The sequence below is a fragment of the Mustela lutreola genome, chromosome 9 (assembly GCF_030435805.1).
Source record: "Mustela lutreola isolate mMusLut2 chromosome 9, mMusLut2.pri, whole genome shotgun sequence".
Taxonomy (NCBI): Eukaryota; Metazoa; Chordata; class Mammalia; order Carnivora; family Mustelidae; genus Mustela; species Mustela lutreola.
The window spans coordinates 94,517,226-94,535,879 of record NC_081298.1 but is presented as its reverse complement, the minus strand read 5'-3'; the positions used below and the strand labels follow the sequence as shown (position 1 = coordinate 94,535,879).

Below are 18,654 nucleotides of genomic sequence, written 5' to 3'. Positions count from 1 at the left end.
GCCTGTAGGGCTGTTAACTGTACAATGAAAAGCCCTTCAGTGTGTACAGAATGTAATTGACATTCAATAGTACCACTAAGCTGAGAAATGGTGACGAGTGGGAAATAACTTTAACAAACCAACAGGCAGTTTCCACTTCTTATTTCTTAAATAGAACCATTTGCTACCTCGTTAACTTGTGGACTAAGAAATAAGCAAGCCCTGAAATAGCTGTCTTAATGTTTGATTTCATTTTATAACAGGAAAAACTCAGGTGTCTAGTTATAATCTCGTTAGCATTTTAAAACTGTTGTTTTTAAGCTACACCAGGGGTCAGCAAACCATGGGCCATGGCCACCCTGCTGCTTATTTCGATGTGACCCCTGTGAACTCCAAATGGCTTTTACATTTTTAAATGGTTGGTAATAAACAAACAAATAAATAAATAAATATTTCATGGCGGATGAAAATTATATGACATTCTGATTTCAGTTTCCCCAAATAACATTTTGTTGGAACACAGCCACACTCACCTATGTACTGACTGTGGCTGCCTTTGCATTTCAACAGCAGAGGTGAGACCATAGAGCTCACCAGGCCTGAGATATTTACCATCCTGCCTTTTAGAGGCAACGTTTGCCAACCGCTGAGCTTAGGCTGTTGAGTTAGTGTGATTTAGTACCTTAAATCAGCTTCTCTGGTTTAGGGATCTAATAGAGACGTCACATTGAATAGGATTCTTCAGACTTCTGAGGTGAGGGAACTGAACTTGGGGATTGTGTAGAGTTTATACTTTTTCGCATGGGCGAGGCAGTCATTGTCATCATTGATCTATTTCATCTCATTTTTGAAAAAATAAGCACATATGTAGTGGTGATTATTTATCAGACACCGTTCTCAAAGCTTTCTAGCTCATCTGAACCCTCATGACAATGATGAGCATGACATTTCCACGGATGAGGACACCATAGCACATCTGTTAGTGAAAGCCAAAGACTTAAATGGTGGAAGGTAAATTAATGAAAGTTACACAGCTGGTCATATGAGTTATACAGCTAGAAAGGCACAGACTCACTTGAATGAAATCATCATTGGTTCCAAAATCGGTGCTCTTAACCACCGTGCATACGCTCTCCCCATTTCTACTCTTATTCATTGAGAAAGGTTTGGGATTCAGAGTAGAATTTAGTCCTAGGGGGGCATCATTTCTTTTCTTTCTTTCTTTCCTTCTTTTCTTTTCCTTTTTTTTTTTTTTTAAAGGTTTTACTTCTTTATTTAACTGAGACAGAGCTCCAGCACGAGCAGCCAACATAGGCAGAGGGAGAAGTAGACTCCTTTTTGAGCAGGGAGCCAGATGCAGGGCTGGATCCCAGGACGCTGGGATCATGACCTGAGCCCAAGGCAGAAGCTTAATGGACTGAACCACCCGGGAGCTCCCTGGGGGCATCATGTTTTAAAAGCTTTGAGTTATCTTGGTTTCCTAGGACTGCTGGAACAAAGTATCCCGGGTTGGGTGGCTTGCACAGCAGAAATTTATTCGGTCCCAGGTTTGGAGACTAGAAATCCAAAAGCAGGTGTCAGAAGGCCATCCTCCCTCTGAGACTCTGGTAGGCATCCTTCCTGGCCTCTCCGAGCTTCTGGTGGTGGCCAGCAATCCTTGGTGTCCTTGGCTTGCAGACCAGGGCTCCGGTCTCTGCTGGTGTTGTCACAGGATGTTCTCCCTGTGTGTCTATCTCCATGTCTTTTCTCCTATTCTTTTAGGGATCCCAATTATATCGGATTAAGTAGCAGCCTACTCTATCTAGTGTGACTGCCTCTTAATTTAAATACATCTGCTGTGACCCTGTTTTTAAATAAGGTCCCATTATGACATCCCAGGAAGGCCATGAATTTTGAGAGGCTGTTGTTCAGCCCAGTTACAGAGCTCTTGAGCCAGCTCTAGTTCTCCGAAACACCTTTCAGTTTAAGAAACTGTGCACCAAGAATTTCCTTTTTGGTGTTAATCCTGTGCCTGATTATATGCTAGCTGGAAGACTGATTCACTGTTCTCCGCTTCTGCCTTTTTCCTGCCTCCCTCTGGCCCTTTGCTCATGATTCATTTGAGACTGGTTTTCATTCTACACATTTTTCTTCTGGAATGTTCTGTGACGGTTTGTCTTCATTCTTGTGAATTTGTGATAGTTGACTGAACAACCAGCTTTGGTGTGTTTGGTGGTTGAGTTCTGTAGTGTCCTCTTAAGAATCTTTTGTATCGGGCGCCTGGGTGGCTCAGTGGGTTAAGCCGCTGCCTTCGGCTCAGGTCATGATCTCAGGGTCCTGGGATCGAGTCCCGTATCGGGCTCTCTGCTCAGCAGGGAGCCTGCTTCCCTCTCTCTCTCTCTCTGCCTGCCTCTCCATCTACTTGTGATTTCTCTCTGTCAAGTAAATAAATAAAATCTTAAAAAAAAAAAGAATCTTTTGTATCCATTCTTAACGGGATTTGTAGGTAAGTCTCAATAAATGGTAATGTCATTTTTTTCTATGATTATTATCATTGTCAAAATAGCAGATTTTGAGAAATGTGGGGTCTTGGGAGCTTCTCTTTTCCCATGAAATACTAGAATAATTGGTCAAATTGTGTCAACCCATTTTCCTTTTGTTTATTTTACAGGGTGCCCGGGAAACATTTGAGAACTACTACCGAAAACAGAGGCGAAAACAGGCCCGCTTGGTGCTCCAGCCTCCATCTAACATGGTAGGATCACCAACTTAACTTTTCTTAGTTTTTCACTTTTCTTCTCTGGCAGCTGTTCATTATTTTGCATAGGTACCTTTTTTTTTTTTTTTTTTAAACTCGCTCTGAGATCATTTTTGGTGGATGTGACAGTAGGAAAATAGTAGCTACCATCTATTGATTGCTGTGTATCAGGCATTGTTTTAAGTACTGGGATGAATGATATCATTTCATCTTCATTAGAACCCTATATGGTAGTGTACTATTATATTCATCTAGGTCTTGGGAACTGAGCCTTAAGAAATCAAGTAACTGACTTTAACTTTGTCTTAATTTATCAAAATAGAAAGAACAACTTTTTTCTTCTTTGCTTTGTTGCAGCATGAAACTTTAGATGGCTACAGGAAGTATTTTAATCAAATTGTAGGGTAGGTATATATGTGTGTATGTATTTAAATTTGTACACTTTGAACACCTAGATTTGGGAGACTTGGAAAAATAAAATTTCCTTGGGAAATTCTTTTTCTTTTTTTATTTTAAATTCTTGAGATTTATTTTTGACTTTCTGATAATTTTAAAGGAATGTCTTGATGGTTTCAGCGTTATATTGTTGGAGAGTAGTTTTGGTGGAGAAAGGGAGAAAAAACTTTGAATTGTAATTTTATTACCCTTGATGTTTGGTTTCTCCATTCTTGATAAGAGGGAACCAAATAATCAGCAAAAGTTGGCAAGCTTTTTCTAAAAGGGCCAGCTAGTAAAGTATTTTAGGCTTCGCAGGCCATACGGTTTCTGTCACAGCCGTTCAGCTCTGTTGTTGCAATGTGAAAGCAGGTATAGACAATACAGCAATGAGTGAACGTGGCTGTGTTCCAGTAAAACAATATTTATAAAAACGGGCAGTGGGCCAGATTCATCCCATGGGCTATAGAGTTTGCCACCATCATCTAGAGTATACATACTAATATGGAATTGCATTTCTCAAATAAACACCCCAAATATAGGCAGCTTATTTTAATTGCAAAATAATGACCTCAAAGTTAAAAGAAAGGGAAAGGAGTTGGATTGTTCCATGAAATTGCTTTTTTATTTCAGACTTTAGATTTTTTTTTATAGTTTTGATTAAAATATATCATAAGAATTCCTTATTTAAAGAATTAGTTTAGTATGAACATTTAGCCAAGGGAGCTAATGATATGTTATAAATGCACAACAATAAAGCTACAACAGAGTGTTAAAAAATAAGTGTGCATTTTTTTGACCTTTATAAAAAACCTTTTCAACCCTATAATGAGTGAGTCCATATAAAGGGAATCATTTTGATATTTTGTATGTGTGGCTCTTATAAAAATGTGTGTTTCAACTTTCGTTGTCTCTTTAAAATCGATTAGTTTTTAAAAAATCGATTAATTTTTTTAAATGTCTTAATGGCCTGGCATTTTTAATATAGTAAAATTAGCTTCCCTTACCTATAAATATTTTCTTCCCCTTTAAATTGCTGACCCGGTTAACATTTAATAGAAATGGGACTCTGATTTCTATAAAGTGGTTGGACAAAATTCTAAGTCCAAGAAATGTGATTTTTGTTTACAACACCTAGTAGCTTTCTTTAGGAAAAGTGACTATTAACTTCGAATTTGGTGGCAGCTCTTAATGTTTGTGAGACCCCAGAGATGGTAGTCAACCTGTAATTTCTGAACTTTCTGTGCTTTTCTGTAATTTCTGAACTTTCTTTTTTTTTCCCCTTCATCTAGTTTTTTTGTGGTTGAAGATCACATTTTACATACAACCCAGGGCTTAGTGAATAGAGCCTACATTGATGAACTTTGGGAAATGGCACTTTCAAAAACCATCGCGGCACTCCGCACCCACTCGGTACGTAAGACGCCCGCGAGATATTCTCACTGCTGAGTATCTGTGTACTGGTCAGTGTTGGACTGCCTTAAAATTAGCAAGCATGTATTGTGTGGTATCACCTGCTTGGAGCTATCTCTCTCAAAGACATGTGGAAGTACCCACTTCAAATTGCCATCCTTTTAAATACTGAGCCCATTTTTTTTTTTTTTTGGATGCACTCTGTAATTAAACAAACAAACAAACAAACAACAAAAAACCCCCCAAAACAAAAAACAAACCAAAAAAAGACAACAGCTGACATTTATTGGAATCTTCTGTGTCAGAGGTTGGTATATGCACTTCATATGTATTTCATAAGTTATAGGTATTATAATTATATTTACCTTATGGTCTGGGGAACTGAATCTCAGAGAGGTTAAGTAACCAGACTAATTGTTACACAGTAAGTGGTAGAGCTTGGATTCGAATCCAGAGACAGGACTCCAGAGCCCATATGCTCAGCCACTATTCTCTATTGCCTTCTATAATGCCAATCAGTACTGGTTTGGAGTTCACAGTTTTATTCTTAATTTTTGAAAAAAAATACATACAACATATCAATAAGTTACCTAATTGTGAGTTCCCATGATTTTGATATATTTTATCAAAGCATGAATTTTTTTTTTTAAGATTTTATTTATTTATTTGACAGAGAGAAATCACAAGTAGTCGGAGAGGCAGGCAGAGAGAGAGAGAGAGGGAAGCAGGCTCCCCGCTGAGCAGAGAGCCCGATGCCGGACTCGATCCCAGGACCCTGAGATCATGACCTGAGCCGAAAGCAGTGGCTCAACCCACTGAGCCACCCAGGCGCCCCAAAGCATGAATTTTTGATGATAATCCACTTTATTTCAGATAGATAACGTTGGCTCTGAATTAATCATTTATCCAATACTTCTTAAACACTGATTATGTGTTGGCAGTGGGAATACAACTGTGAACTAGATGGATAAAGTCTTTGCTTTCAGAAAGCCATTTTCATTGGGGAGGTTCCCAATAAACAAATAATATCAGATAGTGATAATATAATGCAATTAAAACAGTAATAGGTTAGGACAACAGGGTGCCTAGTTTTGATTAGTTGATCAGAAGTGGCATTCTGAGATCAGAAGATCAAGGAGACACTATTTAAGGAAAGAGCAATTAAAAGGGAATTCTAGGTATAAGAGATGGTAGTACACAGGCTTTGGGGGTACTTTTCTATCTGAACTGTTTGAGAAATGTGATAGTCAGGAATTAATAATAGGAGATAATTTAGTGTCTACAATATTTCTGTAAATGGCTCTAGTATCCATCTAGTTGTGCCAGCTAGAAACTCAAGTTATCCGTGACACCTCAGCTTTCTTATCTCTCCATCAGCAAGTGTTCCAGAGTAAATACCATGTGTAAAATCTGTAATTGATGGGATTGTAGCCGTTTTAGGGACTTGAAAAATGTTCAGAGTGGGCAGAACACAGAACATAGAAAATTAGGCATGGTATGAAGTAAAAATAAAAAAGTAGATAGATGTCATATTGCTCAAGACCTATCTGATACTTTAAGCACTGGGTTGAATGGAGTGTGTATGTGTTCACTGTGGGGGTAGGGTAAATTGGAGTGCGAAGATCAGATTTCCATTCTGGCTAAATTATGGATGAGTGATGAGAAAGAATGTGAGTAGAACAATTAGTAGGATAGTCTAATATTCAGGCAAGAGATAATGACAGCTAGACCAAGGGCCATAGTAGATGTGGAGAGATGTGGATGAATTGGAGAGATTTTTAGGTGGTAAGATTAATTTTATTTTGTGTTGGATTAAATATAAAATGTAATATTAAAAGCATATCAAGGTAATACCTAGGTTTATGGCTTCTTTCCCTTTGATGGTTTAGAGTGGTGAGGTCATCAGTTTCCTTTGGATATGATTACTCTGCCTTTGTGTTATCCAAGTTGCATGGTGTAGGACTTTGGTTAATATATGAATTTGAAACCAAAGAGGATATGTCATTGAATACATTTCCAGTGTTTTTCTCCTTTTATTTTTATTTATGGTTTCTTTTTTAGTATTTAGAAATTTTAAGTGTTTGCCTATTTATATATTGATCTTTTTAAAAAGGATTTTATTTATTTGAGGGGGAGAGAGAGAAAGAGAGAATGAGAACGAGTGCATGAGCGGGGGGAGGGGCAGAGGAAGAAGCAGACTCCCCACTGAGTATGGAGCCTGACGTGGGGCTGGATCCCAGGACCCTGAGATCATGACCTGAGCCGATGGCAGACATTTAACCAGTTCAGCGACCCAGGTGCCCTGTATATCTATCTAATTTTAAAATTTCTTGTAACTACGTAACTTATAACTTGTAAAATTTCCTGTAACTATGTTATGACTGGAATTTTTTTTTACACTTTTATGTACATACTACCACTTGTTATTTATTTTTATTAAAAAATGAGGGGTTCTGGGTGGCTCAGTCAGTTAAGCATCTGCTTCGGCTCAGGTCATGATCCCAGCGTCCTGGGATCCAACCCTGCATAGGGCTCCCTCTCAGCAGGGAGCCTGCTTCCTTCTCTTTCTCTCTCTGCCTGCCTCTCTGCCTACTTGCGATCTCTCTCTCTGTCAAATAAATAAATAAAATCTTAAAAAAAAAAAATCATTCCTAATGTGTCAGAAGTTATATCTTAACATGTTTTTCTTTGATTAATACTGATATTAGAAGTCTCTTTTTTAGTTATTTGTATATCTTCTTAAAATTTCCTGTTCATATGCACTGCTTATATATTTAACAGTTTAAAAATATTTTATTATTTATTAATAAAAAATGGATGCTAGCTTTTAATTTGAATGTTAATCTCTGGTGTGGTATATAGGCTGCAAATATTTTTTCTTAATTTTATGTGTCTCTAACTTTTCTTTTCCATGGCTTCACAGAAGTTTAAAATTTTTTGTAAATATATTGATTTTTAGCTTGACAATTTATGTCTTCCTTGTTCCAAAGAATATATAGTTATTTGTCCCTATTTTAGTATTTCTGTACAGTTACTTTTTTACATATATATCAGAGACATGAAAAGTTTATTTTAGTATAGGGTGTGGGGTCTTTTTTTTTTTTTAAGATTTTATTTATTAATTTGACAGAGAGAGAGACATCACAAGCAGGCAGAGTAGCAGGCAGAGGGAGAGAGGAGGAAGCAGGCTCCCCACTGAGCAGAGAGCCTGATAGACGGCTCAATCCCAGGACCCTGAGATCATGACCTGAGCTGAAGGCAGAGGTTTAAACCACTGAGCCACCCAGGCACCCCAGGATTCTATCTTTTTTTAAAAAAATATTTTATTTATCTATTTGATAGAGAGAGTGGGCATATATGCACGCAAGTGGGAGGAGGAGCAGAGGGAGAGGGAGAGAATCCCCACCAGACTCTACACTGAGCGTGGAGCCTGCCATGGACTCGACCTTGTGACCCTGAGATCATGACCTGAGCCAGAACCAAGAGGTAGTGCTTAACTGAGCCCCCCAGGTACTCCTTGGAGTCTGTTTTAATTATTTTTTAAAATGACTCATCACTTCCAATAACATTATTGTATTAATTTCTTATTTTATTCAGCTTAAATTGCCATAATGAAGTGTCATAGACTGGTGCTTAAACAATGGAAATTAATTTTCTCACAGTTCTGGAGGCTGAAATTCTGAGATCAGGGTGCCAGCGTGGTGGTTGGTTTCTGGTGAGAACTCTTCTTGATTTATATTCTCACCATGTCCTCACGTGGCCTTTTCTCAGTGTGCATTCCAGTGTCTCCTACTCCTTTTATAAGGATACCGAGCCCGTCAGATCAGGGCCCTTCCTCATTTGACCTTAAATATCTCTGGGAGTTCCATCTCCAGATATTGCTACACTGGGGTTTAGGGGTCTAACATACCAATTTGGGGGGCTTAATATTTAGTCCATAGCATCTGTTTTTTCCTAACATATTTTGGAGGCTACCTTTATCATATAATAATATATTTTGTAAATACTAAGCTTTGTCGCTGGGGTCTAGATTCTCACCCCTCCTTTTCTTCTTTTTTTTCTGTCTTGAACCAATACAACATTGACCTGATTACTATAATTGATATAGTAGTATGGCATAGTTTCCACTAAACATGTTTGTTCTCTAAAATCCACTTTTTAATGTATGCTAACCATTTACATTCTTCTTATTCTCCCAGATTAATTTGAGAATCACTTGGTCACATCCCTTTCACCACTTATAACACCCCTCCCCCCAGTTGAACTATAGTGTTATTATGCAGTGAATCTATCCATTAAAATGGAGTTAATTGACATATTTTAGTACCTGTTATTTGTCACCAGGAATATATGCATTTTTCTCAATTATTTGCTTACATGTTTTTGGTAAAGTATTTTGTGTGCTTTTCACACAAAAAAATCCTATTTTTGATGTTTTATGGTTTTTTTTAGGTAATATTTTGAGGAAAGTTTTTCCCCCCAATCATATTTATTAACAAAATTACTGTATTCTGGGCGCCTGGGTGGCTCAGTGGGTTAGGCCGCTGCCTTCAGCTCGGGTCACGATCTCAGGGTCCTGGGATCGAGTCCCATGTCGGGCTCTCTGCTCAGCAGGGAGCCTGCTTCCCTTCCTCTCTCTCTGCCTGCCTCTCTGCCTTCTTGTGATCTCTCTCTGTCAAATTAAAAAAAAAAAAAATTACTGTATTCTCTGGAGAGGAGTCCTTGATGTTATTTATTCTATATCTGTCCATATCCAATTTTATTATTTCCCTGGGAAAAGCTGTTTTTCTTTTGGAAAACTTTGATTTCTTGCAAGCAATTTCTGTTTTGTAAAGCAATGGTTCGTACCTTTTTCTCTATGACTTACACATTTGAGCATATGACAGATCTGATCAGCAGGAAACTGTCCTCTCTTCTCCATCATGCAGTTGTATTTGATGTCAGGAAGAGCAAGATAGTATGCTAATGATTAAAGTGTATATCTCTGGAGAAAATTAATCTTTTTTTTTAAGATTTTATTTATTTATTTGACAGATAGAGATCACAAGTAGGCAGAGAGGCAGGCAGAGAGAGAGAGAGGAGGAAGCAGGCTCCCTGCTGAGCAGAGAGCTTGATGCATGGCTCAGTTCCAGGACCCTGAGATTATGACCCGAGCCGAAGGCAGAGGCTTTAACCCACTGAGCCACCCAGGCGCCCCGAGAAAATTAATCTTTTTTTTTTTTTTTTTAAAGATTTTATTTATTAATTTGACAGAGAGAAATCACAAGTAGACAGAGAGGCAGCCAGAGAGAGAGAGAGGGAAGCAGGCTCTCCGCCGAGCAGAGAGCCCGATGCGGGACTCGATCCCAGGACTCTGAGATCATGACCTGAGCCGAAGGCAGCGGCTCAACCCACTGAGCCACCCAGGCGCCCCCCGAGAAAATTAATCTTAATGGAGCTTTTCTTTGTAGATCTATTGCGTATTTTTCTGAATTGAAGAATACATAACAAAATACTTTTTTCTTCCCAATATTTCAGCATCAATCTGTAGAGGCAGAAAATAGACTAGTGGTTGCTTTGGCCTTGGAATAGCTGGGAGGATAATTCAAATGACATGCATTTTCTTTTTGAGGCAAAAAAAAATTTTCTAAAATGGACTGTGGTTATGTTTGCACGTGTCTGTGAATATACAATAACTAAAGCCATTAAATTATATACTTCAGATGGGTGAGTTGTGTGGTATGAGAATTATATCTCAACAAGGCTATTAAAACATAACTCAGCACCACATACATTTACAGTCATTTTATTTATTATGAGACAAGAGTAATTGATGCCGCAAATGTTAATTCTATTTCATGACACTATTTATTTAATGTATTATATTACCCAGCAAAGCAAACCAAAATAAGAGCAAACCCAAACATCAAAACAAATCTCAAAAAGAAACAGTGTATCTGAATGATTGTTACTTGTTTATCAAAAATCCATATATCTTTCTAGCATTCCATGTTACATTTAAAACTACTCTTTTTCTGATTGAATTATTAGTCATTGCATAAATTGGAAACATTTTAAAAGCTATAGTGTTTCAGGTATTAATATGTACAGTGTTTGCAATCCTGATTTCAAAACACTATAGATGTTACATGGTCCATCTTGCTTGGAATTCAAATTTAGCAGTATATTAAAGTATAATTTGCTTCTGCAAAGGAGAGTTTGTATCAGGAACAGTTCAGTATTAGAAGATCTGCTAATATAGTTTTTAATAATATGATAAACATCATCTGATAATACTGAAAGGAATAATACTGAAAGGGTACTCAGAATTATGGAACAATGTAATACTGTGTGGCAAAAACCTCATGTTTTACAGATATTAAATATTGGACATTTTAGTCTGATGTCATAGGTAGACAGCAGTGTGTACTGTGGTAGTGGTTTTATACAAACCCACGCCATGTCCATACCCATCCCGCTTGTGTATTTTGGTTTTTTGAGTCAAAAGGGTCTACTGAGTATACTTGTCTTCTAGATATTCTAACCAAATTCTTCTAATCAAATAACATGGGGAAAAACAAAATGAAAAGAGAAATTCTACAAAGCACCATCTGTAGGCCAGAAGTTTTTAAAAATTTCCTTGAACTTAGAAAGCAAAGGAAATCAGAAAATTAATTGAACCTGAGACAAGAAAATATTACATTAAATATGGTAGAAAGAGGTATTGTCAAAGTAGGAGATATTCTTCCAAATGGAATCTAGGAACACTCTAAATTTAGAGTTAACACATATAATGAGCAGGAATGGGCCTGGGAGAAATCATAGAAGAAATTATTTAGAGGTCTGCTTTCCAGAAATCTTAGCCAGCCAGCTGCTTACCCTGTTCCTTTGCCCAAGCTTACCATCTATGTAAAGAGGTAATAGTATGATCAGTGAAGTTCTCTTGTACTACTTTTTGAACAAAGTGATTCATCTGCCCTGTCCCCTTACAAAGAGCCTGTAGTCACTTTCTTGGGAAACAGATTTAAACTTACAGAGTCAACAACTTCTGCAGATTATCCATATTAATCATCCTTGTCCTTCATTCGAAAATATGGATAGTCAAGAGTCATAAAATATTTGAGGAAAACCAATTACATCAAATAGAAGATAATGGAAACTAATGGACGAGTGCTGTTCTTTAGCAAATACAAATAATTCATGGACTTGGAGAAAAATTTACAAAGTAATAATCATTCCTGGTTTTAGGAATATAGGAGACTAGGTTATACATATCAACCTTTCATCTGGAAACTACTAACAATGCTATGTTTTTGTGTATATACCACATAAAATGTTCTATAGTTCTCAAATGCTAGGTAAGGATATTAAGGAATTATCAAGCCAGATCCAGGGAAGTTGAGAGGCCCGAGAGATGGGCTAACCGCTTGAGCTGCCTTTGCCCTGAGGTCGCTTGTTAGTCCAGACAATTTGAACTTTGATTTTGACAGCCTCTTGGGGCCACCCAAGATAGAAAGCATATAATATGGTATCTTCCCCACATTAAGCTGGAAAGGACTATTCCTTTCAGAAGTAAAAGAAAAAGTAGTTAACATTTTTCCCTTAACGAAATCTCCAGTGGGCATCTGACTGGCTCAGTCCTTAGGAGCATGCAACTCTTGATCTCCGGGTTGTGAGTTCAAGCCCCATGTTGTGTGTACAGATTACTTAAAAAAAAAAAACAACCCAAATTTCTCTTAAAAAAATAAAAAAAGAAAAGATATCCCCTGGTATAGGGAATTTTGTCTTCAACTCATATTCTACACAAACTCTCAGATAACAGAAAAGAGGAAACAGCAACTCATTTTATGAAGTGTATGTAATCTTGATAATGAAGCCAGAAGAGGGTGTATAATTGCATAAACTCATAAATATAGATCAGGCTCATTCATAAATAGAGATTAGAAGTCCTAAATCAATATTAGAAAACAGAATCCAACAACTTACAAATAGTATTAATATGTAGAGTTTATAGTGGCAAATGCAAACTTGGTGTAATATTGCAAGTCTATTAGTGTAATTTAATGCATTAGTAGATTAAAAGAAAATTTATATAATTTAAATAACTTCAATAGATACAGAAAAACATTTAATGAAGCACACCATAAGCCTATGCTAAAATCTCTTAGGAAATTAGAAGCGTAAGAGAATTTCCTTAAACTGATAAAAGACATCCTGAGAAACCTATAACAAATACCATATTTAATTGCCATTGCTCCTATTTTGTTTTGCACTTGAAGTCATATCCAGTGCTGTCCTGACAGAAAAATAAATAAATAAAGCATGTTAACCTTTGAAAGGAGGAAACAAAATTGCTATTTGTGCAGATATATTTTTGTACGTTGAAAATCTAAAGGAACTTCCAGAAAAATTATTACAGTTGATAGGAGAGGTTAGCATGTTTCCTGGATGCAAAACCATTGTACAAAATCAGTTGTTTTTATAAACCTGGAGCAAAAGTTGAAAGGTTAAAATTTTTAAAAGATAAAATTTGTACAGTTAGCCTAAATAAAAAGTAATAGTGCTATACCTAACAAAAGATATTTAAGCCCTTTGTGGAGAAAAATTCTAAAATGTTACTGAGAGACTAAAATGAATTAAAGAAGACGTAATTAAAATTGAGGGTTGTATTATGTTCATTGATCGGAAGTCTTATTGTGGGTATCAGTTCTCTCAAAATTGACCTGTAAATTTAATTCAGTGACAGTCAAAATCTGAATAATTTTATTTTGGGGAGGATAAATACCTTACAACCTGATTGTTAATTTTTTTTTTAAGGATTTTATTCATTTATTTGACAGAGAGAGATCACAAGTAGACGGAGAGGCAGGCAAAGAGATATAGGGAAACACGTTCCCTGCTGAGCAGAGAGCCCGATGTGGGACTCGATCCCAGGATCCTGAGATCATGACCTGAGCTGAAGGCAGCGGTTTAACCCGCTGAGCCACCCAGGCACCCCTGATTGTTAATATTTTTAAGCCAGTTCAGAGATCGTCTATATGAGATTCTGGAAAACGCAAAAATATGAAGCCAGTAAAAAGATGAGGGGTTGCTAGGATTCGGGGAGGGAGGACTACATGGAGCACAGAAGATTTTTAGGGCTTTGAAACATGCCACTGTAATGGAGGAATATGTCATTATACATATGTTAAAACCTATAAAATACACAAAAACAAGAGTAAACCCTAATATAAATTATGGTCTTTAGTTAATAATTGTGAATATTCGTTCGTCCCTTGTGACAAATGTACTACACGAATGCAAGGTGTTGTAACAGGGGAAACTGTGTGTATGTGTGCAGAGTGTATGAGAACTCTCTGTACTCTCTGTAAATGTGAAACTATGCCCAAAAAAGTCTGTTAAGTTAAAAATGTAAAGAAACAAAAAAATAAGGAAAGACATGGAGGTAATTATCATAAAAGTCATGATACTATTTCCGTGAGTGGGGAGGAAAGGAGCTGTGAGGAGAGCATGTGGGAATGTCCCACATGCTGGCGCTGTTCCTTTTTGTTTGCCTGCTACAATTGTATATATAGGTTTTGTTCATTTTTTTTCTTGAGGTATACTGTACTCATAATTTTTAAAAAATGTAGTAAGGAGGAAAAAGAAGCACATGAGCCCAAGATAAACGTTGCTTTCTTGGAAATCTCTGATTACCCAAAGAGAGAAATTTAATTCAAAGATCAAACAGATAAAACTACCTATCATTCTGTGATCAAGAATAAAAAGTCAAACATAATAGATATCCCCAAATACAGACCAAACAAAGAGATGGAAAATGTGAAAGGAAAGTTTAAGAAACGTGGATGGATACCTGATACTATTTTTTTTCAAATATATTTTTTATTTTCAGCATAACAGGATTCATTATTTTTGCACCACACCCAGTGCTCCATGCAATCCGTGCCCTCTATAATACCCACCACCTGGTACCCCGACCTCCCACCCTCTGATATTAATTTTTGATTATATCTAATAGACATTTCAAAAGAAAGGATAGTCACAAAGTGGGGGACTTTAAAAATTAAAGAATTAAAAGAAGGAAATTTCCCTGCAATGAAGAAAGACTGAATTCCTGTACTCAGAAGTCTGCATCGAGTGTCAAGCAGGGTAAAGGATGGGAGATAATTCTCCCAAAGGATGGGAGAAATTTTGTATTTTATTTTATTTTTTTTAAGATTTTATTTATTTATTTGACAGAGAGAGAGAGATCACAAATAGGCAGAGAGACAGACAGACAGTGAGATGAGGAGAAGCAGGCTCCCTGCTGAGCAGAGAGCCCAATGCGGGGCTCGATCCCAGGCCCCTGGGATCATGACCTGAGCCAAAGGCAGAGGCTTAACCCACTGAGCCACCCAGGCACCCCGAAATTTTGTATTTTAGTTTAAGGGCAGAAAAAAGCCTTTTTCAAACAGATGAGGATTCGAAGTTTAATCTTTATCCTATTTTACTGGCATTTTACAAAAAATGAAAAATCCGGAATATAAGATGGGATAGGATTAAATAAAATGTGTGCAAAAAAAGGGCAACAGTTATAGATAAATTTAATTAGCTGGCATGTGATTACTTATAAAGTTTAACTCTATTAAGAATCTGTACAGAAGGAGAGAGACTTAATGTTTAAAAAGTTTTTTTAGGGGCACCTGGGTTGCTCAGTCATTAAGCGTCCGCCTTCTGCTCAGGTCAAATCTTGGGCCTGGGATTGAGCCCGGTATCGGGCTCTCTGCCTAGTGGGAAGCCTGCTTCTCCCTCTGCTACTCCCCATCCTGTGTTCTCTCTCTCACTGTGCCTCTCTCTCTGTCAAATAAATAAAATCTTAAAAAAAATTTTTTTAATGGAAACTCTAGATTATTTCATATAAACAGTGGGAAGAAAGTATATGACTTATTTAGTGACCACTGTAAAATAATTAAAAATAACTATGATCCTTGAGAGACTATGGACTCTGAAAATCAATCTGAGGATTTTGAAGGGGCGTGGGGTGGGAAGTTGGGCCAGCCTGGTGGTGGGTATTGTGGAGGGCACGTATTGCATGGAGCACTGGGTGTGGTGCATAAACAATGAATTCTAGTACACTGAAAAGCAATTAAAAAAAAGAAAAGAAAAGAAAAAACCGTAAAAAAAAAAAAAAAACCTATGATCCGATGAAAACCACGAAATAAAAAAAAAAAAAGAAGAAATCATTGTAAATAAAAATCTGAAAGTAAGGTGGAGTAGGTTCAGCATGTCAGCAATCACAGGAAATGTCAAAGAGGCTGTCTTACAGTTTGCTTATTGAGATCTACTCATACATTATGGGTACCTTAAAAGAGTGAAAATAAAGTCAGAGGAGCAGAAATCACAATATTCTCCAAGGCAAATAGAATTGAATTTGAAGACCATTAAGTGGGAGAAGAAAGGAATATTTTGTATTATTCTAGTTTTAACCCACCAAAAAGACAATAGCCTTTTAAAAAAATTTAAATTCAATTAGACGGAGTGCCTGGGTGGCTCAGAAGGTTAAGTATCTTGCCTTCAGCTTAGGTCATGATCTTCAGGTCTTGGGATCGAGCCCCATGTCAGGCTCCCTACTCAGGAATCTGCTTCTCCCTCTCCCTCTGCTCTTGCTTGTGCTTTCTTGCTTTCTCTCACTCTGTCAAATAAGTAAAATCTTTAAAAAAAATTGATGAACCCTACCATTGTGGGAGAATTCAACACACCTCTTTCAGGAATTGGGAGATCCAGTAGAGAGGAAGGAACCAGACTGTAATCAAGAGAATTTGAATATCAAAATTTCACATTTTTCACATAGGGACATGCATCTTTGACTCCTGTGCACAGAACCTATCTTCCATGTTGTTTCAATTTTCAGTTTTATTGATAAGAGATTATACATGGACTCTGTTTGTAACCTTTCCTCTGTATTTATGTTTATTTTCTCTTTGTATTCCTTGTGCTCTTTACTTTTGTTTTCTCTTGTTTAATCAGGCTTGCCCAAGATTTGTCTTCATTGGTATTTTTAATTAGCTTTTGGTTTCATTGATCAAGTCTTTCATATCTTCTCTATGTTATTTCCCCTTCTCATTTGATCAAAATTGATCTGTCATATACTTATGGTTAATTTTGGCTTTTAGAGCTTCATGGGTTGAGTGCTTAATTTATTTTCAATCTTCTGTGTTTTCTGTTTGCCTCTAAAAGTATAAATATATTTTGAAATGGCTTTAGGCACACTGCATAGGCTTTGATATCAAGTATTATATTGTTGTTTATTCTAAGATAATCTGCAGTATCAGTTTTGATTTCTTTTTTGACTGAAGAATTATTTAGAAGTATGTTTTTAAATTTCCAGCTGTTAAAAATGTAGATCATGGCTTATGGGAGGCTCTACCCATCTTTTCCCTGGCTAAATCTGGTGTTACCTTGAGCCAGGAAAAGGTTAGGGTTAGACCCATTCTAGAGACCCTTCACCAGGTAAAGCAGTAAGCACTGAAAGAATTCAAAATTTAGGTTTATTTTAATAATTAAGATGTTTTTTCCTCATTGTCTTTTATTTCCTTTAGTCTTACTGCTCTGATCCAAACCTTGTGTTGGATTTGAAGAACCTCATTGTGCTTTTTGCTGACACACTTCAGGTTTGTGACTTCTGTTTACATAGAGTGATCTAGAATAGTCTTCATCAGTTCCAGATCTTTCCCTCACCTACCCAGCTTGAGTAAATGCCTTTTAGTTCTTAGTTGTGTTTCTTCTTTTCCTAGAGCTAGATCTTATCTTTTTATAGCATTTCCTGATCATTACCTGGACCAATTTATATTCTCATAAATAGTTCCAGTCCCCCTCTTTTTTTTTTTTTTTTTTTTTGCTCAGAGCCAGTCAATTAATTGAACCACTCACTACATTAGTTTTTTTTAAAAAATGTCCTTAACTCAGATACAGTGCTTGAATGATTTTGGAGTTTTTTAACTACTATCTTGAATAACAATTGTTGATTTGAATCACCAATCATATCCCATAAGGATAGCATTAGAAGTGGGTAGCATTTCAAATTTCTTTCCCTACTCATGAAGTTTGCTAAGGGGACATGAGGAGTTGCCGGGAGAACTTTGTGGACATGGTATATGGTATATATTGATTTTAATTTTCATCTTTCTATTTTTTTGACTGGCTTAAATATTTTTATTGGTATCTTTTAATTCTTGAGAGATAAGAACTAGATGTTAGGTGGGAATGAAACATGCTGCTGTCATGCTTTCATTTAAATTGAATGATAATGTATTTCAGTGCCTGATTTCTCTCATGTTGCTTCTAAAAAAATCGCCCTGTAAAATGAAGACATTTTCTTATTTTGTTTCAGGTGTATGGTTTTCCTGTAAATCAGCTTTTTGACATGCTGTTGGAAATCAGAGATCAGTACAGTGAAACTCTGCTAAAGAAGTGGGCAGGTATCTTCAGGTGAGAAATGATCTCTGGTCATGTGTGGTTGTATGTGCATGTGCACATATGTGCTGGTATGTATACACATGTTTATATATAAGTCTTCTCAGATATAATAAGCAGCAAGTATGTGTGGCTTATCTATTCTAGCTTTGATCCTAGTTATGATTCAGAATTTAAGTACATTGTAGAAATGTTTCAAAGCTCCCAAGATATCTGATCTCAGTGTATCAGGTCTACTATGTGGAGAGTTCCAGACCTCATTTTGGCTTTCCCCCTGCCTTGAATAAATGTCCAATACCTTAGTTCATACCATTAAAATCATCTTGTGTCTTCTTAATATATTTTTGGAGGTTATGGCTATTCTATAGCTCACTCATAGAGTAGTAGCTTTGAGCCCCTTTGAATAATTTAGGCTTTTTTGAGAACCTTTTTTGAAGACTTACTCATGTGATTCCTCTAATGCGTCCTTCTCTACATTTAGAGAAGAGATCTATTACAATGCAGTGTTTGAAGTGTATTATTTAGTTATTACATCATGCATCATGTATACAGTAATATGAGAGCTCCTCTGTTACACCTCACATTGACAGATACCTCCTTGGACTGTTTTCCTGTCACACAACCCATGTCAGATCACTTGAGTTTCTTCTCCTTTTGAG

The 18,654-nt window shown here is 36.8% G+C and overlaps 1 protein-coding gene across 3 annotated transcripts in view; it reads left to right on the top strand.

Annotated features, from left to right (window-relative positions):
* EXOC6B (exocyst complex component 6B) overlaps positions 1 to 18,654 on the top strand; it is a 620,807-nt gene that overhangs the window by 308,802 nt on the left and 293,351 nt on the right. For all 3 annotated transcript variants that reach the window (XM_059188040.1, XM_059188039.1, XM_059188041.1), the window contains 5 exons: positions 2,630 to 2,713; positions 3,074 to 3,120; positions 4,444 to 4,564; positions 17,122 to 17,193; positions 17,913 to 18,010. In XM_059188040.1, coding sequence (XP_059044023.1) covers positions 2,630 to 2,713; positions 3,074 to 3,120; positions 4,444 to 4,564; positions 17,122 to 17,193; positions 17,913 to 18,010 — 422 coding nt within the window. The remainder of the gene's footprint in view (positions 1 to 2,629; positions 2,714 to 3,073; positions 3,121 to 4,443; positions 4,565 to 17,121; positions 17,194 to 17,912; positions 18,011 to 18,654) is intronic.